Raw genomic sequence first — 25,506 nt, 5'->3', positions numbered from 1 at the left:
TAATAAAAAAATTCTTATTCCAAATAGGGAAATGCTTAGGCCTGTTGGGTATATTATCTAAACAAGCTGGAATTTACAAGCAAGACTACAGTAATGATAGTTTACATAAGGAGAAAATTACCATAATGAACTTGTACAGTTCTACAAATTGATCATTCACCCACCTCTGGTCTTTCCTCTCAGCTTGTCGCTTCTTTCGTTCAACTTCAAGTCGAGCATTGAAATCATTAAGCTTTTTCTCAATTTCAGATCGTCGTGTTGACTTGAGCTGATTCAGGAAATCTGTGCGGTCGCTGCCCATTCGATTCAATCGCTTGCTATGTTCTAAGCTGACTTGATGTTCTTCAACAAGCTTTTTAACTCGATCTTCTTCTTGAGATTGCCAGAATTCCTTGTCCTTCTCCTAAATGGGGCAAGTTTTAGAAATTAGCTTTATATACATAAAGGCAGGTTTTACTCAATTTATCCTTGTGACAGTAAAATAATGCTACTGAACTGAAATTATTTTAATAATACTACCAATGATCACAATTATAAGTGACTTTCTTAGGCCTAAGGAAACAGTTTCTACAAGCAAATCTTTATATGTGGTAATTTGAATCTCAGAATTCTAAACTTTCAGACATCTCACCATTTTTTTTTAGCAGATCAACATCCCCTTGATAAACTGTAATTGTCCCAACCTAATGATCAATTGTCATGGTTTTACAATCATGTTACAGAAACCAAGCATAAACTAGGAAGGTACTGGTTTCTGAAATTGTGATAAAGATTTTCTATAGGATGATTTAATCATGGCTGATGGAATCATGGATAATGATCAACTACTACAGCTCCTCCCCGACTTACGACCTACTCGACTGACGACCACCCGGACATACGACCGCCTCAGTCGTACCAAAATTTCGTCAAATTACGTATTTTTGAGCCCCAACGTCAGTGATTGTGCTGTGTTCTGACAAAATTTTCGTTTGTAATTCACTTTAAAATGGCTGGCAAGCTTAAAAGTGAGAGTTTTAAGGTGCTGAGAAGAAAAAGAGACACCCATTTTAGATTTTCTATGTATCATTTACGCATTTTCGACTTACGACCATTTCGACTTAAGACCTGGATTTGGGTCCCTAACCCCGTCATAAGTCGGGGAGGAGCTGTATACAGGACCTAAAGAAATCCTGGGATATTTAAATTAACATTAAATGTTCAATTCCACTAAAACATTTTGTGGGCCAATCACTCATGGCACAGCCCCCCACCGCTCATCAGACGGTAACTCTCTAATTAAAGACGAAGTAAGCATCCATCAGCGCTGGAAAGAGCACTATCATTCGCTGCTCAACTGAAATACCGATGTGGATGTCCTGACTACCTAGCAGGTCCCTCAACATCCAGAGCTGACCCACCTCAGCTATCCTCCATCCCTGGATGAGTGCCATCAAACAGATGAAAAATAACAAAGCCTTAGGGCCTGATGGAATCCCAGCCAAGGTGTATAAAGCAGGAGGACCTCTGCTTACTAGCCATCTCCACTCTCTCCCGGAGAATATATGGGAAAATGAGGAAATCCCCAAGCTCTTAAAGACGCCTCCCCCGTCAATATCTATAAGAACAAGGGAGACTGGCCAGACTGTGGCAACTACCGCGGGATCTCACTGTTGCCCATAGCCTGCAAGATTATCGCCCGAGTCCTCCGAAACAGACTTCTTGTTGAAGCAGAAAACTTCCTCCCAGAATCTCAACGTGGCTTTAGACCATCATGTGGCACCACTGACAAGATCTTTGCTGCCCGCCAGATACAGAAAAAGTGCAGAGAACAGCGTCTTGATCTAACGAAGGACTTCGACTCGGTCAACAGGGAAACCCTCTGGTGAACAATAAGTAGCACAATGCAAGGACATATACAGTACTGTATATTTCCCCTTTATGTGGACACTATAAATTAGGAGAACAAAAACAACAGTAGAAACAGGGCTGGAGAAATTTAAGTAGCTAATGTGGACAGGTCTATGATCAAAATCACAATAATTTTCAAGGAACCTTTAGACTTCAACATTAATAGAAATGTTATTTTGATTGAAATATTTTTTTCCCATTAACTCTGATATCAATTCACCCAACCCTCATTCAAACAGACATACCTGTACTGTACCTATAATATAGGAGTTAACATCACACTTAAAAATTTATAAATGGCCCACTGTGAACCACTTTAAAATAATTAAGAATTACCTTTTCATCTTCCAACATCTTCTTTAAAAGTGGAATTTCCACCAGCCTTTTGGCTCTTTCAAAATAATCCACCTTCTTTTCCTGAGCCTTGAGTCGCTGCTGGAGTTCTTTTCGTTCCTTTTCCAATTCTTCAACCTGCCTCTGCAGAATCTCCTCTGCACCAAGGTTCAGCAGTTCCTGAGTGTCAATTAATATAAGAATAATAGTAAACGCGTGGAAATTTTTTTGTGTATAATACAGCTAGGATAACACTAAGCACTACAAGAGCCACAAGTTATTATGGTAAAAATTATATGGATCTTAAGAAGGCAAAATGCATTTCATTATTTGCTAAGTATTATACCCAATCATATTACCTATATTTTTTACAAAATATGTTCAATAAACACATAGCTATCTCGCTTAGTGATCAGGAAGTGTTTCTGGACGAGTGAGCCCCAGCCAAATTGGTGCTAAAGAGATCAATATGCGTTCCTGACTCAATTGTATGTACTACGGAAACTGTCAGTGTGTACTTTTAATTCATCACATCAGCACTTAACCTACTAAGAATTAAGTTATCATTATTCATGGTTTTAAAATTATATTAAAATAAGCCCTCCCCCAAAGCATTACTTGATATTCCTATCACTATGGAATACTGTAGTTATTTTACTGATATAGTTGAGTTACCCTATGAAGGGCCAAGTCAACTCAAACGGTAAAAGGGGCTGTAACTCCAGAAATCGTCCCGATTAAAAATGATCAAATCTAAGATAACAGCTTTTTGTTGCTATTGTAACATCTTATTATAGTTCTAAAATAATCATAGACTACTCCAATTTCAATAGATAACTCACCCATGACCAAATATTGGTTATATTTTATAATTTCCTCCATAAAACTGAGCAGTAGTGTGTGCTAGATCTATAGCTAACACATAAGCAAAACCACAAGAGTAACAATCACAATGGTAACTAACCTCTTCATCAAACTTCTCCATCATTTTCTGACCATAGGAAGTCTGTGAGATCTGTAAAAGCCTATCCTTAATTTGTTTGGTTTGAATTTGCTTCAACTGTTCTTCCTGTCTGGCTTTCTCACGTCGACTAGCCTCCCGCTCTAAACGCTGTTGCTCCTCTTCTTTCTGCTTCTTCAGTTGCTCCTCCTGAACAGAGAAAGAAAGACTACAGTATTAATATGCATATTTTGACATAAGAATATCACCTCAGTCTTACACAAGTAACTTGCTAAAATCTTATATTCAACTAGCATTGGGTGTAGCATAATATCATAAACAGTACTCTCTAGTCTTTGTTATTTTATAATTTTGATGTGCAATCAAAAAACTAAGACAATAATAATGACTGATTGTACGACTTATTCCTCACTAAAGAAAGATATTTAAGATAATCTAAGATGTACCTAATAAACGATTTTAAAAGGTTTCAGTATGTCATTTAATAAATTAAACCATTCTGAAAAAGATAATAAAACTTTACCTGTGCTCTGCGGATAGATTCTTCACGCTCCAAATTCTGGTTCTCAAGCATTTCTTTCCTCTCCTCAATGATGTGCTGACGCTGTAAGATCTTCGCGTGTTCACGCAACTTTGTTTGCTGGTAAAACTGGATAGTTTGGGCTCTCATTGGCTCCATTTCCTTCTGCAAATGGAGAGGAAAAATAAATAAATTTAATGCTTATCTATCTCTTTTGTGGTCAATACAGTAAACCCCTTCAAAAACAGACATCCCCAATAGCAGACGACTCCCGTCACCCAGACATTTGGGAAACCTGACTGTACTCGGCCAAGAAATATGAAACACACTGAGCTTATGTAAGTGTTTAACCATCTGTTCACACTAATTTTATCTGAAAGACAATAAAAGATTGAAAGTGCTGCAGCATTATAAACCTCTGCATCAGAATGCAAATATGCTAAATGTTTTAAAAACCACATGCAGACAAAGGGTTGACAATGAGTAAAGTGGATAAAAGGTAGAATGTCGCCGATGGCCTTTATTACTAAAGCATCAAGAAAAATGAACTGATCAGTCATTTAGATAAAGCTCTTGTTCCTAACAAGATTAATAATCTGTATCAATTAATCTAAAAAGGAACTTGAGACAACATATCTGGATTACCAAGAGACCTATTACTGTATATTACAAATTAAAACCCCAAAATAGTTGTCATTCAAAACTTAAAACCCTAAAAATCTTATTTTTGTTGCAGACTAACCACCTTTCATGAGGAAATTCAATTCTGGGCAAGGTTTCTATCTAGGAATCACACACACACACAGTGTATATGTGTGTGTGTGTGTGTATATATATATATATATATATATATATATATATATATATATATATATATATATATATATATATATATATATATATATATATATATATATATATATATATATATATATATATATATAATTTTATTTTTCATTGGCCTTCTTCCATCCCTCACTGTCCTTTCACCTTGCATTTTGTAGTCCTCTGGATCTGCCCCAATCAACGCTGAACTATATTATCAACCATTCTCATTTCTTAGTTATGCAGGTAACTGTTCAAGTTCACTGTGCACTACATATTCTATACTATAAGGCATTCACAAATCTTACCTTCTTATTATCAGGAACGATGAGGTCCAGACAGGACTGCAATGCTGAGCCTATCTGTACCAGTTGACAACGGACTGTCTCTGACGGCAGTGATTGAAGCATAGGGCCTTCTGGTAGATCCTCTCGCTGTGATTCACTCAGATCTGCACCAAAATGGATACACTCGCTGCGATGATCAACACGAATCTACAATGAAAATTACCAAATGAGTGTAATTAAGTTTTTTACTATTCTTATATAAATTTTTCCCCTTTCCCTTCCACCTGAATTATGCTTTTAGTCTTTAGCAATCTATCAATTCCCATTTCCTCACTAAGTCAATTCTACCTGCACAACTCCATTCTACTCTCTGCCAACTACCACTTATTATTCCTATCTTTTATACACTGCATCACAAACATTTCATATCTACTGTTTCTTAGGTGGTCGTCCTTGCATCTGAGTCCATGCTTCACAATCATATAATAATGCCACCTAGTTCTCCTCTTTACCTCCTTTGACACAATTTTCTCTCTCCATACATTTCTTAGTTCATTTCATCATTCCATTTTCTGAAACAATACCTGAAATATCTGTAGTCCACTTCCACCATTCAAGATACCATTTATTTACAGCAATCACCATTATTACCAAAATCTATTACACTTGCTTTTGCTTCTACCTCATCCATGAAAATACTAAGCAACTTGGTAACAGTATCCTTGATGTAATCCCACTTCCACCAGGAACCAGCTTTCCTCTTTTTGATGAACTACAATACTCTACAATGCATGACTCTCCCTATATAATTTCTGGACAGCATTCAAATATTTCCCCTGTATCTCAGAAACTTCAATACTCTTCATACTACTTTTTTTATCTACTATACCATAAGTGTGTTTTGACAAAAGAAATTCTTCCCTTTCTCTTGGTTTATGCTGAATTTGCAAAATCCAGATTTGCATGTACAGTACTGTACATTACAGTTTACTTTCATGAAAGAAATCTTGTTTGTGCTGAAATAAGGTTAATAGGTACATATATGTGCTTCATGCTGTTCACCTTTCCATGGATTTTCTTGTATGTAAACATCTGTTGTACTTGCTGACTGATTTTTTTTTGCAATGAGAATGTCTCTCCCAAAGCACCTACATTTTTTTCTACTATAAAAAAACTGCTGAAAAATATGCTAAAACTGCAAATTATGTGAAGAAAAAAATGGTGAAACAGTTGTACAGCTTGGCTTACCAAGTTGAAGAATCAAGCATACATCATATTACATGCTATCATGGAGTACAAACAAATTATAAATGCTGTTTAATAATCAATTACATCTTCAGCCAAGGCGATGACAAGATTAATGAATCTAGTACAGTTGTCTCTCGATTAACGAACACAATTGGTTCCAGAGTCGTTCGTTAACAAAAAATTTCGTTAGCTGAATCTATTACTGTATTTCAATAGGATACTGGGTAATTGGTTCCAACTCGCAGAAAAAGTATACATACAAAGTACTGTATACCAGTAGTAGGATTAACAAAACATTAAATATAAACTAAATACAGACTGTACTGTACAGTATACTGTACAGTAATAAATAAAAAACTAAAGAATACTGTACAGGTTGACAAACCTTTATCCGAAATTCCGAAAACCGAAAGTTTTTTGTGGAGCATTATTTTTTTTTTTTTACAGGGATTAGCCCACCCAGGCATAGATCATTGACTCACATTGGGGCCTGGGGGGCGAAAATGTAATAGTAATACTAATTTTAATAAAAATAATTATAATAATACTAATTATTTATAGTAAATAAAAATTTTAATTAAAAAATACACCAAAATAAAATAATAATGATAACAATAATAATGATAATAAAATTTATAATAATAATAACAACAACAATATTACTGAATTAATAAAATAATAATAATAAAGAAATGTACAAGAATGAAAAAAGTAAAAAGTGAGAAACACGACCTACTGTAGACCTATGAATTATTAATATTAATATTATTATTATATTATTATATTTTCGCCCCCCGGGCCCCAATGTGGGTCAATGACTTGTGCCCGGGTGGGCTAAAAAAAAAAAAAAAAAAACTAACCATTCTGAAAACCAAAAAATTCCGAAATCCAAAATGCCTCTGGCCCCAAGGATTTCGGATAAGGGATCGTCAACCTGTACTGTATTATAACTTATTTGAGGTGTATGTCGTATTCCCGGCAGCTTTTACATATCAAACAGCTGATTGTAGAGGCAGTCGATGATGACATGCCATATTCTTTAGAGTGCATTGGTTCTAATGCCTTCTTCATGTTTCATAATAATTTCTGCACTGTATATTATCAATATGTGAACTAAATTTCAGAATGACCAATAATTTTAATATAAAAAATGAAAATATATTCAAGAGCACAACTTTCTTGATATTTACTCCACTGGAAACGAGTGTAAACATAGAACCAATTACTGTATTGGCGGACAAGCCAATCAGCTGATGCGCACAACAAAGAGTGTTTCTCGTAAGGCTGTCGTTAATCAAAGTTTTGTTTGTTAATGGAACTGAAAATCCTTATGGGAGCCAATTCGTAAACCAAAATTTTGTTAATTGAACTGTTCGTTAATCGAGGGACCACTGTACTGTATATTGTTTCTCACCTTTGATCTTTTTTTTCTTCATATTTCTATTTCTTGATGGTTCTTTATTGTTACTATTATAATTACTATTATTACAGTGTTATTATTATTATTGTAGTTATTATTTTATTATTTTTAATTTAGTATATTTTATCATGTTTTATTTATTATGAATTATTTTTATTACCCTTTTGCGCTCCCCCCCCCCCCCAACGTGGGTTTTGGCTGCTGTACCTTTAATGAGCCAATAAATGCACAGTACGTATATACTGTATATAAATCAGTGTCCATTAATGAACCACTTTTTAAACCTTAATTACACACATTACTAATTCCATACAAAGACACCAATTTCTTAACATATTTTTACCTGCAAGTCATTATGGCGTACTAAATCAACCAAGATGCGCTCCAGGTGGAAGCCACTGACAAACACACTCAGCTCGAGGAGTCGCTTGAAAGTGATGGATTGGTAGAGTTGTGCTACTTGCTTTACAAGACGAGTAATGGTCATCTCTTGCAATGCTGTAACATACTGGGTCAATCCTGAAAAAGAAAATGAATTTGGGTTAGATACTAAATATTATGAACAAATACGTAGATAAGCAAAATATAAATGCATAAATAACAAATCATGAAGGATAGCAAATCTTAACATAACTTGACTGGATGAACTATATTCCCATGATGCCTGTTAGAGAAAAAGGTAGATGATGCCATATACTGTAACAGTTGGCGCAATATTTTGGGGCATCTTTTATGCTACAGATTATCAATTGGATGAAAATTTTATCTTCATTAGTAGCAGTTACTTAACAGTTGGGTGCTAAAGAATTGTGGTCATCACAAAGAATATGTGCTACTGGTTCTTCGTTTGTTGACATTTAGTTACAGTACAGAAACTATGACCAACTCCACTACCCACAAACCTCTGAAGACCCAAGGTAGAAGGCTGGGTTCTGAGTTGTTTGATTTAGTCTTGGTTATAAACTGACACTTCAGGACTAATATTTGGTAACACATGCTTGTCTAGAATGAATTATGAATACATAGACATCTTTCAGTATTGAATAAGATGGGAAAAATGGCTCCAAAAGCTGTGTAACAATGCACTTCACTGGGGAGTCTTCCTCAAGATTTATCAACTAGTGATAGCTAAAAAACAAAAACAAAGTTAATTTATAGTCCCTAGAGGTTTTACATATATTGTATATTACTTGAGTACACTCACCAAGTTCAGGATGCTCTTGGATCCACTCAATATTCCCCTGCATTCTTGTGCACAAATGAAGAGGATCAAACTCCACCTCCATCAACCGATATAGATTCTGCAGCTCCTGGGGCACTGCAGTCACCACGTTGAAACGCATTAAGTCCCTTTGAAAGAGTAAATAAATTAAAAAGCATGAATATCAAGGAATGCTGATATACATAGTATATGACAAAATACAACTTGCGTATGTAGTGTGTAACTGGGTTCATATATATATACAGTGACCCCTCGTTTAACGAACACCTCGGTTAACGTAATTTCGATTAACGAACTGCCTTCCATAAGGATCTTCAATTCGGTTACTTAACGAAGTTCTTACGAACCGACCTCAACATGTTTTCACTTGCACTGACCGGGCAACCAGCTTTAATATCAGTCCGCCAATACATAAATCGGTTCTAGGGCTTAAATTCCTTAATATTTTAGTAAATATCAAGAAGTTTATACTATTCAATAATTTTAAAAGTTTAATATTCAATTTTTTAGTCATTTTAACAATTATTGAACATAACTGAAGGTAAAGTGACAAGTTTATGGCGTGCCATCCAGCCTCTTAACACAGCAAACAGGAGTTAGTCTCTCTCTGTTTTCACTGGAGGTAACATCTTGCTTGAGACTCTCTTCAACTAAACGCTTTTTTTCTGTGTTTCCAGGCAAATTATTGGTCATTTTGAAATATATTTCACATATTGACAATATATAATGCAGTGCAGTGTTGATTTAAAGAAAATTATCTTGAATTACACCAAGAGAGCTAAAATTTTATGGGTGAAATGGTGCCATGGGGTGACTTCTCTTCCACCCCAATGCCTTCTCTTCTTCCTTCTCCTCCACCCCCATTCTAAATCCCATCATCATCATCATCATCCAGGAGCCTTCTACATACACACCTCAAAGTAAGTGAACTTTTCTACCATTTTTGTTGAATTTAGGAAATTTTTGGTGAGCTGGAACCATTAAAAACCCATTGAAACAATGGTTTCGTTAATCGAACTTTTCGGTTAACGAACGACCTTCTGGAACGGATTGAGTTAATTGAGGGTCTGTATATATATATATATATATATATATATATATATATATATATATATATATATATATATATATATATATATATATATATATATACACACATAATTCACATCAATTACATATACCGTATATACTCATCTATAACCCTCCCTCGTTTATAGGTCGACCCTGATTTTTTTGACCAAGAAATCGTTAATTTATGATATTCCTCGTTTATAGGTCAACCCAAATTTTTTAGGGTAATTGAACAACAAAACCTTCAGTAAAAACACACTACGTCCTATGAACTGAGGCTCGCCGTGCCTGAAACACCGAGTGCCGAAGGCAAATTGTTTACCATTTATTATTACGACACTTTACACTGAAACGCGGGTAGTTTCAACAAAAATATTGTATATTTCCATTCAAGTATTTATTCTAGTCAATTAGGAGGGAATATTATTGTAATAACAGTTTTTTTAACTAAACCATTCGAAAAGCGATTACGGTAACATCTTTTGAATGAAAGAAAGCGAGTCATTGTTTTCGTCACGATTTTATCCCACTTTCCACTGTAATACGTACGTAATTTCAGCAAAAATATTACATTTCCGTGAATGTATTATATCAAGCTCAGTATGAATAGAATATCATTGTATTATAACAGTATTTTAACCGAAAACTATTATAAAAACGAGTAACATCTCAAGAACATCGGAAGCTTAGGTAAAATTTTTTGTTTTCGTCATGTATTTTATCCTATTTTACATTAAAATACATCATGTTTCAGCAAACTACTATTTATTTCCGAGAATATATTCATTCAGGCACAGTTAAGGTAAAATATACATGTGATGTAACAGTTTTTTAACTGAAAACAATTCGAAAAACACGTGTACAGTCTAGCTGATACGCAACAGCTGGTGGCGAGTCATGCGTCGTTGTAAACAATAGGAGGTTGAAGTAGATTACAGGGTATTATAGTAAGTGTGAAATATCGAAAAGGTTTTTATTACCGGTATTTTTTGTAGATCAATGAGAACTGTGATACCGTGATGATATGATAAGTTAGCCTGTGCTAAGAACTTCAACATTGATTACTGAAAGCACGTTGTAAGGTAATTTAGCCTATTGTAAGTTGGTGAGCATCATTTGCTGAAGGCATTACACAGCTTTTCATTACTAATTGGTACATATTTTACATTTCCATTGTTTACTGGCAGTAAATGGTAAATATTTTTCATGTCTGAAGCTAAAAGTTGCTCCTCGCCCTTCCCATCATGCACGGGTTCAACCTAACAAAACTATTACGCATGTAGAGGTCGACCCCCAATTTTTTGCCTAAAAATTTGGTCTTAAAAACTTGAACTCACACGAGTATATACGGTATACACCACTGCAATAGGGTCGGGATATATCACGAGATAGGGTCCAACAATGTTCGCTATATACTAAATAGCGATATATAATTACACGTAATCAATGGGGAAATAGGGTTAGGTTCTGGAGGTCAAAATAAGTGACTAAACTTGACTAAACGAGTTCATTTTCTTACTAACTAAAGCACCAATGAACACCAGACTCAGGAACAACAGACTATTTCAATATCAATAAACACCAGACTCAGGAACACTAGACTCTGCAGCCGACGCACCATCCTTGGAACACCAGACTCGGCAGCAGACGCCACACTGCCACCCTCACTTGACAATCCCACACCTACATAAATGAACACCAAAAATATTAGTTACAGTATTAAATCTTTTCCATTAAGCTTTCCATTATCTCCACTTCACTAGCTGCCCATTGACACTCGCTTTAGAAATTGGAAGCTGCACCAGACTCAGCAGCTGACGCACCATCCGCGAACAACACTGCCACCTTCACTAACAATCATAAACAAACCAAAAATATTAGTAAGAGTATTAAACCATTTCCATTAAGCTTTCCATTATCCTCACTTCACTTTTCACGTCACTCGCAACCCATTTACACTCACCTTAGAAGTCGTAATCTGCAGCAGTCGGCTACTTTCTCGTCACTCACTCAGAAAGACTGAGCGGGCGTGTGTGAATGCATGAGTGAGCAGCTATGGTGGTGCCTCTGGTGAACAAATAACGCATTTGCTTGCCATGGCGGTACATTTGAAATATTTCCTTCCCGGTTTCCCTTGCGAAATAAAAAATTTATCGCTATATATAGGAAAATTTTGATAATTTTGGTAGCTGCGATAAAAAAAAAATCGTAATATAAAGTCGCAGTACATCCCGACCCTACTGTATTGGAAAACAATTTGCATTAAGTTTTACAAAAAAATAATAATAAGTAAATAAAAATTTTCATCATAAACTCACCTGATCAGAGAGACCCGAGTCGGTGGCTTGGGCAGAGAGAGAAGCGTTGCCAGCTTGTCAATTTTTTCAAGGGCTGATTTTTCTGTCTCAATGAATCTATCAAACTCTGGGTGAGCAGAAGGCAGTGGAATAGCCAATGTGGCAATCAGTACAATTGATGCTCGCTTGCCAACCTCCTCAGCTGAAATGAGCACACGGAGGAAGAATTATCAACCAGAATGTAAGAAGATCCCATGAATAACAGTGCATACCATAGAGGGTAAAAAGCCTTATTTATACACTTTCTCAGTCATTACAGACTGGCTACCACACTAAACTAGAGTGAAAAGAAATTTTATGCCTATTGACTGCAGAATTTAACCAAAGTCCACGTTGGAAAATTTCTAAATTCCTTGGCTGTGGCTTTCCACTATGGTTGTAGGACTGTTACAACTCAAGTGGTTAAATCCTACATTATCCCTCCTTCCCTGGACATTTAATGAGCATATCTAAGTTATGCAATAATTCATATAGAAAACATAATCAGTACAGTAGAATGTCATTAGCTCACTTAAGACCAGTCATCTTGGATGGTCTTAGGGAGGCAAAGCACAATCAGCCACCACACTCCACTAATTTATGAGGCAACCTTTACATAACATAATAAAGTAAGTTCAAAAACTCTATAGATAAATAATCCTGACATTAAAACTAACTCCTGTAAAATTTTCTCCATTTTTCTCACCTGTGATATTCTTTTTCTGGTCCCTCAATAACTGGAAAAGCTTGAAGAGGGCAGCAGCATGGAACAGCATATTACCAGCTTTCCAAAATACAAGGGACAGCTTCTGGTAGTAAGAGGCCATTACATGTGGCTTAGGCATCTTCTTTGACTTGTTCATGAGGTCTGAGATATCCTCAATGGCTTTGTAGGCTTCCTGCCACAATTCCATTTTGATGGCATATGTGAGCTGCTCCAGACGTGTTTCCAGATTCATCTTCAATGCAATGAAACATTTTAATATAAGTAATTCAAACCAGGTGTGGGGAGAAAAGCTTATCTTTGAATACAACTTTAAAGGGAACAACTATTTTACCAAAATCCTGCTGAGCTGCATAGAGGTCATGAAAAACTTTCCCATTTACACCATTAAACTAGAATTCATTACAAAGTACTAGGACCATACACCCCCTTACTTGCTGAGTTTCTGGATTATTGAGGTTAACAGCTGTTGCTGACCCCTGTTGTTTCTGGATGTGGGATAAGTGAGTACGTAAGTTATCACACAGCTTACGAAACTCTGTCTTACGGCTGTACTTCTCACAGAATTTGAAAGCCTGAAATGGGAAGATAATATACAGGATCTGGTCAGTGTCTGCAGTATTTACCAGAATTGAAAAAAAATTACTCTTCAAATTTTTTTAACAGTAGGAATTCACTGCAACAAAAGTGATTATTCCTATTAAGGGCAAAAGCATTCAGTGCTATGTACACTAATGTTTAAATCAAGGACAATTGGAATGCAATTATAGTCTTTTCAGAACTCATTGGTTTGAGATTAATCATATCAATGACCCTCGCTCACTATTAAGAGAGTTGTACTGTACTACTATAATACATTCTTAGCCATTTCTTCAGTCTGACTTTGCTCATCAACCGAATATTACTTTTAAAGATGATGATAAGGCAGAAAAAAAAATAATTATATTTTTGGATCTAGGAAAGTAGAAGATAGAGCAAAAAACAATGTGGGAGGTACTGGATACGTATGGAGTTCAAAAATGTTTACCTTTAGGAATGATTCCCATAACTCTCTTTATGCCCACCAAGACAATTCCCAATGCTGTTATGTTAAAATTTTTACTGACTGCATTTGAATGATTCACTGTGCAACAATTCTTTGTTTATGTTGATTTTGATATGTTTCTTTACTAATTTAGACATGCTGATTATTAATCTGCCATTGGTTTTGCCATGCCATCAATATTTTAAAAAAATTAGCAATATCACACTTTTTCTCAATTTTAATGCAACTTTTGGGGATTTTTGTTAAAAAGCAAAGCGATTTCAAATGCTGACTTTTCATCTTCTGAAGAGGGCGAGGATGTTGACTTTCATGTAGCAGACTCAAGCAACTCCCCCCATTTTCCTAATCAGCACGAACTGGATGACTTAGTCAGGGATGTAGGTCTTACCGAGGAAAATGATGAGGTTTTGACACCTCGTCTCAAGGAGTGGAATTTACTAGATCCTAGTTGCAAAATTAGTACATACAGGAAAAGGCAGCTAACTTTACACCTTTCTTCAAAGTTTTGGAACTCAATTTGCTGTGTTACTGCTCTGGTGTCAATGGCCTTTTTGGCCAAATAGGCATTGAGTACAACCCCTCTGACTGGCATCTGTTTATTGACAGCTCAACAAAAAGTCTTAAGTTCACTAGGTGTAATTCAAGATTATTTTCTTTAAATAAACACTGCACTGCACTATATATTGTCAATATGTTAACTAAATTTCAGAATGACCAATAATTGTACTGTAAAAATAGTTTACGTTCAAGAGAGCCACAAGCAAGATGTTACCTCCACTGACCAGAGATACAAACTGACACCTTGGTGGGTGAGTCAAGTGGCAGATCGGTGCACCAAAAACTAGTTTCCTGTACTGCAATTATGTTAAATAAGTGTTAAAATTACTAAAAAAAATTAATATAAAACTTGGAAAATTATTAAATAGTACAACCTTCTTGATATTTACTCAAATGGGAACGAATTTAAGCCCTAAATCCGATTACTGCACTGGCGCACTAATATTCCAGCTGGTGAGCAAGCGAAAACATGTTGACATGATTTCGTAAGAATTTCGTAAACTGAAATTTTGTTAACATACTGTGTGTGTGTGTATATATATATATATATATATATATATATATATATATATATATATATATATATATATATATATATATATATATATATATATATATATATATATATATATATATATATAATATATATATATAATATATATATATAATATATATATATATATATATATACACACACAGTATATAACATGAAAATAGTGTTCAACTGCACTGACATATTTTTGTTAGATGAACTGTAAAAGATTTAAAGGTAGAGTGGCTGCAGGTAAAATGTCTTTCGATAGCATTAACATTATACAGCAGGTTCTTTGAAACAGTTCTTAACAGCTATTGAATATTATTCCTGGTCAGACAACTAAACAAAAATGAACAAATTGAACTAAATGCTATACAGGTGTGTACAGTAATTTCATATTGTGATGTGATACAGATCATGCAGGTTATTTTGCCAACTCAGTTATGACAAAACACTTATGATCTATAAGCAGTACAGTAATGTGATACAACTCTTCACAATATCTTGGTTTATCTTGGTAATGATAGATTAATTGCTAAGATTACAATAATCAGACCACACCTGTTTGGCAATGTCATGGTAGAGTCGCTCAACTCGCGAGTTTGTACGCAGGAGCTCCAAACACTGGCGGTAACTCTCCCAGAGGAATTTGACCCATGGTGTGAGGATTGTTCTGTCACTACGGTCCTGTTGGGCATATAACAGTACATATATCAAAACACAAATATACTAATATTGCTACATACTTCACTGTACAGAAAAAGTATTTTAAATAACAGACACAACTAGGACTTAAAAATATATGTTTGCAAATACAAACCTGAGCATCCTCTCCCGAAACAGCAGATAACAAAATTTCTTCAGGTGTTGCCAAGTTGTCTAAATCATCAACATCCACAACAGCTTGGTGGCTCTCCTTACGGGCAGCCTCTGTCCGCTCATCAGCCAGAGACAAGTAGTGCCGCACAACAGTCTCCAAGGATGACACATTTACCTAAGGGCCATTTTTCACTGAATAAATGCTACAGTACGTATTGTTGTTTTGTTTTTCTATGCCATCATGATAAAGATGACAAAAGTCACTGACTATTCTCAATAATTAGTGAAAAACCAATTATTTGTTTAGTACAACAAAACTATAAAAAATAATTTCAATCAACATCATATATGCCACTGGCACTACCGACACTGGTTAAGATTTAAGTTACACCACGGAACTTCCTACTGTACTGTACTTCTATTTATATAGGGAGAAAGACTCATTTGCAATGGAAATGAAGATCAGATTCACTTGAAACAACACAATATACACTAAGAAAACCTTATTTTGTTAGTTGGGTACAGTAGTTTCTGTACTGTAATTAAATGAATCTTTACCCAGATACAGAGTAATTAATATATAGTAATCATATACAGTGGTCCCTCGGTTAACGAACACAATTCGTTCCACAGAGTCGTTTGTTAACCGAAAATTTCGTTAACCGAATCCATTGTTTCAATGGGATATTGGGTAATTTGTTCCAGCTCACAAAAAAGTACATACAAAGTAAAAAAAAAAAAAAAATGCAGTAAAGTACACTTACTTTAAGGTGTGTATGTACAAGGTTCCTGGTTGACAATGACAATGGGAATTAGAATTGGGGATGGAGGAGAAAGGAGAAGAGAAGGAAGTGGGGATGGAGGAGAAATCACCTTTCAGGGAACCCATGCTTGATGCAGTAATTTCACCAATAAAATTTTAAGTTCACTAGGTGTAATTCAAGATTATTTTATTTAAATCAACACTGCACTGCGCTATATATTATCAAATGTTCACTAAATTTCAGAATGACCAATAATTTTAATGTAAAAATGCAAAAATATTCAGGACACCAACAAAATCGATGTTCAATCCACTGTAAACAAAGCCACAAAGACACCTGGTGGGTGGGTCAAGCGGCTGATGGGCGCACAAAAGACTAGTTTCCTGTACTGTATATAATATCAATATGTTAATTTTAAAATTACTAATAATTTTAATATACAAAATGCACAAATATTAAAGAGCACAACTTTCTTGATATTTACTCCACTGGAAACAAATGTAAACAAAGAACAGATTACTGAATTGGCAGACTAGCCCATCAGCTGATGCTCACAACAAAACGTGTTTGTCGTAAGGATTTCGTTAATCGAAGTTTTGTTCGTTAACCGAAATGAAAATCCTTATGGGAGGTAATTCGTTAACCAAAATTTCGTTAATAGAACTGTTCGTTAACCGAGGGACCACTGTATAATGTACTGTACACACACACAGTACAGTACAATAACCCCTAACTTATAATGAGTAATACATGTTAAAAATACTGCACTCACACTCTGAAAAATGTTTCGATACTGGTAGAGACCTTCCTTGGCCAGATGAGACTTCTTGAGGTCAACACACAGCTCTAAGTACTTGAACATAATAGGCTCCAGAAGCTTCTCAGAGTAGGTGTTACGCATCTTGCCTCTTTTGATGACTTCATAGAGGACCTCCAAGGCCCTATTAGGTTTCCCAACATCAATGAATTCTGAAGTGTAAAAAAGTAAACATAACTACCAATGGCAATATTATTGATCTATAAATAATAAGAATACAATTATAGCCAATGTCGTGTAAACTTTCCACCGTAGTGTAGTGATGGAGTATTATGTTTATACAGAAATTTAGCCTAAAATGCTTCAGAGCCTAAGAACACTCCAGTACTGTCCTGTAACATAGTAAATCCATCTGAACACCAGGAATAAAAAAACTCTTGATCCCTTAATTGATTCTACTGTAAACGACCCTCTCCAAAACAAATCAAGTTACTGTACTGTAGTCTCCTTTAACTGGATTAACTACATAGCAGTCAGCTGGTTAAAGAAGAATCCTAGTAACTGATAAACATTCCCTTAACCAGACATGTTACTCTGGCAATTTGCTTTATTCTTGAGTCAAGAAATAAATTTTCTTCTATTGATATTTTCCTTGGGTAGGTGGAAATCCTGGACCCTTATTCTTAACCATTACTCAATCAGGGCTATTATTACTGCTAATTTCATTTACTGATCACTTTCCTAACATCTTTACATGTTATTGTCAATACATGAAGGTGAATTCTAAAGATTATGTTGGTTTGCAAACAATTCGTTATATCATGCTGTATCCAGTGAAATTGGTTGCAACATATGCAACATTAATTCTTTAGATATGATAATGGTGAATCATGTTACCAGCCCCAAAAATTTAAATAATAATTTAAAGGTACCCTGTATCGTAAAATTTATAAAAATATTAAATTTTTTTAAAGTATTGTACAGTTGCCTATATGTTTTTTTCTCATTCGGTGATTTGCTATCTAACGTAAAACCCCCAGTTATGAAAAACTTTTGTTACAGATATTTCTTTGTGGCATCAAGAGATACTTGGGGTCCCGACAAAGGCATTTGAGAGCATCATGCACTGAACATGGAAAGGATACACTGTGCTCTATAGCCATGATCTCACAAGATCTGAAGTGCTTCTTTCATATACTCAGAAAAAAGTGTACAAGTAAACACAGTATCAAGATGTTGCCATGCATGGAAATTACTATGGAAAATAGGTTTTCATAGTGTTTAGTGTTTTTCTTTATCTATATTCATAAATCACCTGTAGTAGACAGATCATGAAAGATGAGGGAAATTAAATCTCTCCACACTTGTAAACGAAGAAATAAATTTTTTACCGTAAATATTCTGTCAAGAATTCTCCCATGGCAAAGCTTAATGTCATCCACTCTTAAGATAAAAATTCCAGTCTATGTAAACATTAAAAGTAACGACAGAGGCTTTCATTGGGGGTTTTATTACCATAAATATTGGCTCGAGTGTCTTCTGTTTAAAATTTTATAGACTTCACTTTCCTGGTTTTCTTGTTAATGGCCTGTGCAAATCCCTTTTTTCCCCCTTTGTCACAAATATGGTTCCTGAACCTATTCTATAAATAATGGGTAGATTCATATACGTAGCTGGATTTGAATCCCACATTTTGGGTTTGGATACATTTCCAATTTCTTTCAAGTAGCATTGGATTCTAAGCGAGCTGCATGTTCGTATACTTTTTGTTCTTTCAATGGTGTTATTGCATCATGTTCGGTTCTGTATCGCAAGTTATTTGTGCTTGTGGAGAATGATGTCGATCTCCATGAGTTCATCTGTCAACATGGACTAGTTGGCAGGGGGTGTGCCCATTTTGTCACCAAATTTTTTACCAATTTCGTCACCACTGTTTTTACCCATTTCGTCACCACTGTTTTTACCCATTTCGTCACCACTGTTTTTACCCATTTCGTCACCACGTTCATTCCCATCACAGTTTCAAGGACAATACATTCCTGAAAATTCTTATATAATTAATACATCTACTGTATACATACACGAAAATTTCACTAAATTTGCCTAAATAACTGTTGCTTGGTATAGAAAATAATCAAAACACCTAGTTTACAAAATTGTATTACGAAATTATGCCTCGGCATAACAGTACATTGGATCATGCCAGCATCTCACTAAGACAATTTATTAAAGAAAATAAAAAAAAATAAAAACATTACTACTCATGCAAGCATCTCACTTAAACAATTTATTAAAGTCTAAAATAAAACAAAAGTAAAAACATTAAATATGCCTGCAATCATCTCACTCAGTGTGTGAAAGACTAAAATTTAAAAAATAAAAAATAAATTTTATTACTCATGCAAGCTTGGAAGAAGACTGACAATTTTTTAGGAAATTAGAAGCGGTAATATTTTCTTTTCATATTCATCCCACAGCTTCCTGAGACGGACATGTTTGTCATGATTTGCTTTTCCTGTGTACAATTTTAGCTTGTGCTCAGCAACTATTTGTAATTGCAAATCAATAAAGAAGAAGCAATCACCCTCATTTATTCTGTATTTTGTTTATTTACCAATGTTTTAATCGTTTTCTTTACTAAATAATTAATATTCATGTATAATAACACAATAATTCTCGAAACGTCTGTATACTGTACATGTGTAATTTCTATTCGTGTAAAATAATAACTTACAATTTGTCACTCTAATACCAGCGACTAACAGTCTGTTAGTGGTGACGAAATGGGTTTGTGACGAAATAGGGTGTATCCGTTGACAGGATTTGCAAGTGTTCAAAATGCGACAAGGAACTAACAATGAAGAAGAAATGTGTTTCAGTGCAAGAACCAATAAAACAAAATTTACAAAATGAGGCTTTAAGAACACTGCTTTCATTGTTATTTGATATAAAAGTAAGATTTTCTGCTTAATATGCCCAGGGGTTCAAAAGGTGGAGCCCCCAGTTAGGTTAGGTTTTGTGCATTGCCTTTTCCTTGTTCAGTATCATGCAAATAACATCTCCATAAATTTTGGTGCAATTCCATAAGCATTTTTTACTGCAAACCATCTCCACCACCAATACTGTCTTTTGTTCCATCTCCCTATAGCTGTAATTATCAACATATATTTCCCTGCTTGGCAACTACTAAATATTAACCCTTGTGATGACAACTATCATATCATATCAACATATTGATCCAGTGTGTGGTTGTGGGCAAATGTGCATTAAAAGTTTTTTGGTTGCAATCAATAGTTTAGTCAATTATCCCCCCCCCCCCCGGGCATATATACAGTATGTCATTTGTGAAGGAAAAGTCATACAAGAAATTTGTCTTATAATTGACTAAACTATTGATTTCAACCATAAAATCTCTCAAAATTCAATAACAGGTGACTTGTGCAATAATACCTGGGTGTGGTTTCTCTTTACCAAGGATTAATTCGTAATAGGGCAAAATTTAAATATTTTTAGGGCTGGTATACAGTACACAAATAAGCTAAGCATAAGACTACCAATGGAGCCAAACAATGAGAATGACATTTGCTACATCAAGGGAAAACGTCAAAATTTTAAGCTTGTATACATACTAAGAGTTTTGGTTTGCCTGTCACTTCAGTATAAAGGCCCCAGGAATCGAAATATGGAAAGAATGGTCCTCAAACATCAACTCATTAACCCGAAAACAAGGAAAGAATGACAACTGTGGTGAATCATTGGAGAGTGTACACCCGGCTGGCCATCATGTGGTGGCCAGGGACTCATGTTATCAAAGACTGGTCTACTTCATCAATAAAGTCATTCTGAGCTTGATAACTGCTGGAATAACTAGTATGTCTTTCACGCTATACAAAAGTGAATGATATAATAAACATAAAGCATTCATCCTGCCATATATATAAACACATTCTTCCCCGGACACCAGCAGCTGCTTGGAACATAAACATGTCTACCATATTATGTCTACAACTCACCACTGGCCCTTTTAAGAGCATTCTCCGGTCTCTGATATGATCTCGACATCGTGAAGGTTTTACAGCATTAAGGTGAGCCACCCAAATACACTTTAAGGACTAAAACACAGTAGGGACCTGGCCGCCACACCAGCCACTCCGTCGCCTCAAGGAAGTGACGGGCTAGAGTCTAACATCTTGTGAAAATATTAAACTTTGAGAACATATCCTTAAGGTATACATATTTAATAGATATAAGGAATTTATATTTTAATATACATACAAAAATATAAATTTAAAGTTTATCTTTATTTTATTTCGAATAATGTAAAGCAGCATCCGACATCTCAGCCCTTCGAATTTTTATTTAACATTATCCATCTTATGACTGAAAATTTACTTATCAGTTTTCATTTTAAAATCTTTAAAATTGAAAAAAAATATATAAAAAATATTTATTATATCAAGGGATGTAAAATAGTAAATATAGTTGATAATTAGGTATAGCATCTTTATGAATTGAGTATGGCAGAAGGACTGAAATAAAGAAGGAAATTTACAACTACGTGTTCTTAGTCTTATTACTCAATATATATTTATTTTATTTATTAGCTGTTCGGCCGGTAGATCTGTACTCTAGTTAGCTCCCATAATTTTTAATTGCTGTTGGATTTTGTGTAATTACTAACCGTGTTGCGTGGTTAGACCTTACACAGCAGCACTAACAGTATAACGTCAACTGCCCCTGTTATAACATGATGAAACCGGAGTACCCAGAGAAAACCTGCGATGTTACACAGGATAGCACCCTTCTCTTTACTTTACTTCCTCTTCGCCACTGATCGGCAAGTACTGTTCCAAAATATATCTGAATCTGCGCCGTTACTACACTGGCAAATTAACCCAAAAGTTCACAACCCTCATTCCAAAATGTTTGCCCTGACAATTTTCCAAACATATAGCTTCTTCAACCTAAAGCTGTGAAATACTCTAGAAACAGTTCATTGAAAATCCATAACGCGTACTCAGCCTCTACTGCTGCTTTATTCTATCTGCATACCTAATAAGTCGATGTTTGCAGAACTTCGTGACCAATATTATATCTTGCTTTAATATCCAGATTAAATCTCACCATCTTGTTTTGAATACTTTGTAGTTTAACCTTTAGATGTTCTAAGATGGCAACTTGGCTGTCTGTGGTAAGAAATTACGCAATTGCAGACGTTATAATGTCTCTTGGTAAGGAAGGTGTTGGAGAACAATATCAGTTCTGTAGTTGTCCTTTTTACCTTCTCAGACAAGTGCTCATTTTTTTTGGCATATCAGAAACCAAAGAGTATTATCATTACTTCTGGTCAGGAAGCGCTACACTTTCGAAAAGGTCATAGAGAGATGGACCATATAAATTTGTGACTGCTTGTGCTTGAATTAGATAGGGATCGTTTTGTAGTGTTTCACAGTCGGTTAGATTTTGTTTTTATATCCCTAAATAACTCAGTATTATATGAAACAAATGACCAACATCAGTCGAAGCGCACTGCCTTGTGGTGTACCGCTTGTGGCTGGAACTAGTGACTATTTCGTCCCATTGCATACTGATTTCCATATCTTTCCAATTTAATTTTCAGACTTACATGAGGTACAGTAGTCAAATGCTTCGAAAAAAAAGGTATTTTATTGTCATTATTACCCCCACGTTCAAGGGTCTGTGACCTATTTAGTTCTCTTTTTGGCATCGGGTTTCTGATGACTTGAAATAAGTAAAATAACTTAAAAGACACTTAAAATAAGTCAAATCAGCGAAAATTCAATACAGTTTGAGTTTTCGAACTGTTAACTGAATATACAACTTACGATGATTGTCGACGAAATTAGCCTACTAAGGCACAATCGCCAAGACACGAGTGAGTGACCGCGGTAAAGAATGCTTTCACTTCCGTGTTATTGGTACAGTACACCAGTTCAACAGAATACTGGCAAACCAATGATAAAGCATACTTCACCAGGTTTATTCATGCAACAAGGTGGATTCTCGGTTTGCCTGACTTGAATAGTAGGGCGTTGGGAGGCAGGGAAGTCAAACCAGAAGAACACTTGATCAAAACTGGATGTAAAATCCGTGAACATGTTATGTCTAATGTTTACTGCGTGAATGATTCAGTAGAGTGGTGGACACTAACCATACGGTGATCACTAGCAATACGCGGTGCCAGTGATGTATGGCGGGTGTGGAACTGTGTAGGACTGTAGGGACAATGAGCGGTAGTATCATACAGGAGGGCTAAGAGACCGGATGATGAAAGTCAAAATGCTGTGTGTGACAAGGGTGCCAAGGAAATTAAAACTAAAGGTGCATGATACAGCAATTAGGCCAACGGTGACGTGTGGAACAAACTTCTAGGATACACTGAGGAAGGAGATGTTGTTAGGGGGAAATTAGGTGAGGAATTAAGGATGTTACGATGGACGTATGGAGTGTCATTCAGAGACCGACATGTATGATCAGTAAGATTGAGAGAGGTAAGGATGAGATGATTTGATCTTGTAGTGTGACGACGGGAAGCGACCAAGAGCCTGAAAATAGTCAGTCAGAGGGAGAAAATCAAGAGGAAGACGAAGAGACATGTAGATAATAGGGCTGTGAATAAAAGACATATTTGCCTGAAAAAACCCACTAAATAGGGGATTCGAGAAGCCTACCCCTAACTATTGCAAATGGCTACAGGAAGAAGGTAACATACAGGAGTGTACCACACAGCGGCGTTGCCAGAGGTCACGTTGTTTCAGACACATGTCAGACCAGGTTGAGAACGAGAAGCAACATCTTGATGCATACTGTAGGAATCTCACGCCACAGATCAACAGACCTGAATTTCCCTGTCTCTAGCATTATATTGTGTGCGGTTCTGTTAGACAATAAAGAAAATCATCATTGTTCTTGTCAGCCACAAGAGGCTAAGATAAAATAATGTGGCTTAAACTAAACATTTTATTAAGAAACTATGATATTTGGCCACCAAGAGTTTAACTTCCTCCTTATTGAGAAGTGACCGATCTTTACTTATCCGAAAACATCTTGAAATTCCAGAGTCCTGAGCTGGGGTGAAGACAGTGCCTTGTGGCCTACCCATAGTTATGGTACGGGGGCTGGCAAGTATGGTCGTACAAAGGCTTGTGTACTGGCCTGGGCGGCGACCTGCAGGCTGCAACCATAATAACAGCACAATTAGAACACCGTCTTCCTTATAGGACAGTGGTTCTTGAACTTCTTTCGACGCGACCCAAAACTAGATCGGTTAGCATGCTTGCCACCCACAGTATAAAAGAAATACAATAATATTTTTTTCTTTATTTATAAGTATATACAAGGAATATAATGCAATAGTAATACAATATACTGTACTCAAACTAATAATATTATTATATAATTTCATAAAATGTAAACTAATGAGAGGGCTGACGGTCTTGTTCTTAGCAGGTCTTCAAAGCGAGATGTTGTGGCAGACAAGCTGTAGTGTAGATCATACTCAGACTGCAGCCTGTTTCGATGCTTCGTCCTTTTCAGTGATAATGTTGCAAATCCTGCCTCACAATGGTATGTTACGTGGTCGTTAATGGACCCCCTTATGAAAGATTTCTTCTCCAGGTTCAATTAAATTCAAACTCGGAATTTAGGAGGTTTCAGATATCCCTTTCCTGTGGTATAATCTCTATTCTTGGAAGTGTATGTCTTCTTCCTTTTGTCATTCCCAAAATCTGTGTTTTACAAAAAAAGTTTATGCTAGCTTTTTCACCTGACTCGTCCAATTATACAGAACGCAACAAGGCACAATAATTACCCCACATCACCCTAAAACAGTCCTCGTAAATCATCCCTACACCTACCCACACCCCCCCCCCCGGACCCAGAGTTCACTTACTTGCCACAATAAGTAAATATGACTATCAACCACAGCAACTTGAACCTCGAGACAATAAGGAGTCGACAAGTGTCCTGGCGGGCGCATCACTATAGATCTTTGTCATCAACTGTGTTGTTGCTGGTCACTGCTACTGCTCTTGACTTTCTCGTTTATTACACTGATGTAGTACTTTTATACTCTACGTTATAGTTTGAGAAATACCAAACCTCGTGTAAATTCAGAATATTAATTATTAACACATAATTCTCGTTTGAATACTGAAGGAAATAAGAGGTT

General features: G+C 35.7%; 2 protein-coding genes across 2 annotated transcripts in view; both read right to left on the bottom strand.

Annotated features, from left to right (window-relative positions):
- Positions 1-21,484, bottom strand: part of LOC121860212 (eukaryotic translation initiation factor 3 subunit A-like) — a 29,843-nt gene extending 8,359 nt beyond the window's left edge. The window contains exons 1-14 of the mRNA XM_042357293.1: positions 21,329-21,484; positions 17,331-17,527; positions 15,796-15,969; positions 15,537-15,662; positions 13,272-13,412; positions 12,820-13,072; positions 12,096-12,276; positions 8,689-8,834; positions 7,828-8,003; positions 4,838-5,023; positions 3,708-3,869; positions 3,188-3,373; positions 2,227-2,403; positions 165-403 (exon numbers count right to left, since the gene is read on the bottom strand). Of these exons, the coding sequence (XP_042213227.1) occupies positions 165-403; positions 2,227-2,403; positions 3,188-3,373; positions 3,708-3,869; positions 4,838-5,023; positions 7,828-8,003; positions 8,689-8,834; positions 12,096-12,276; positions 12,820-13,072; positions 13,272-13,412; positions 15,537-15,662; positions 15,796-15,969; positions 17,331-17,527; positions 21,329-21,377 (2,393 nt within the window). The 5' untranslated portion in view covers positions 21,378-21,484. The remainder of the gene's footprint in view (positions 1-164; positions 404-2,226; positions 2,404-3,187; positions 3,374-3,707; positions 3,870-4,837; positions 5,024-7,827; positions 8,004-8,688; positions 8,835-12,095; positions 12,277-12,819; positions 13,073-13,271; positions 13,413-15,536; positions 15,663-15,795; positions 15,970-17,330; positions 17,528-21,328) is intronic.
- Positions 21,485-24,643: 3,159 nt separating this feature from the next.
- LOC121860210 (nose resistant to fluoxetine protein 6-like) overlaps positions 24,644-25,506 on the bottom strand; it is a 31,783-nt gene continuing 30,920 nt past the window's right edge. The window contains exon 18 of the mRNA XM_042357290.1: positions 24,644-25,063. The gene's annotated coding sequence lies outside the window, so the exon portion shown is untranslated. The remainder of the gene's footprint in view (positions 25,064-25,506) is intronic.

Source organism: Homarus americanus, unplaced genomic scaffold (genome assembly GCF_018991925.1).
Source record: "Homarus americanus isolate GMGI-L3 unplaced genomic scaffold, GMGI_Hamer_2.0 scaffold21914, whole genome shotgun sequence".
Taxonomy (NCBI): Eukaryota; Metazoa; Arthropoda; class Malacostraca; order Decapoda; family Nephropidae; genus Homarus; species Homarus americanus.
This window is presented reverse-complemented; position numbering and strand designations above follow the sequence as displayed.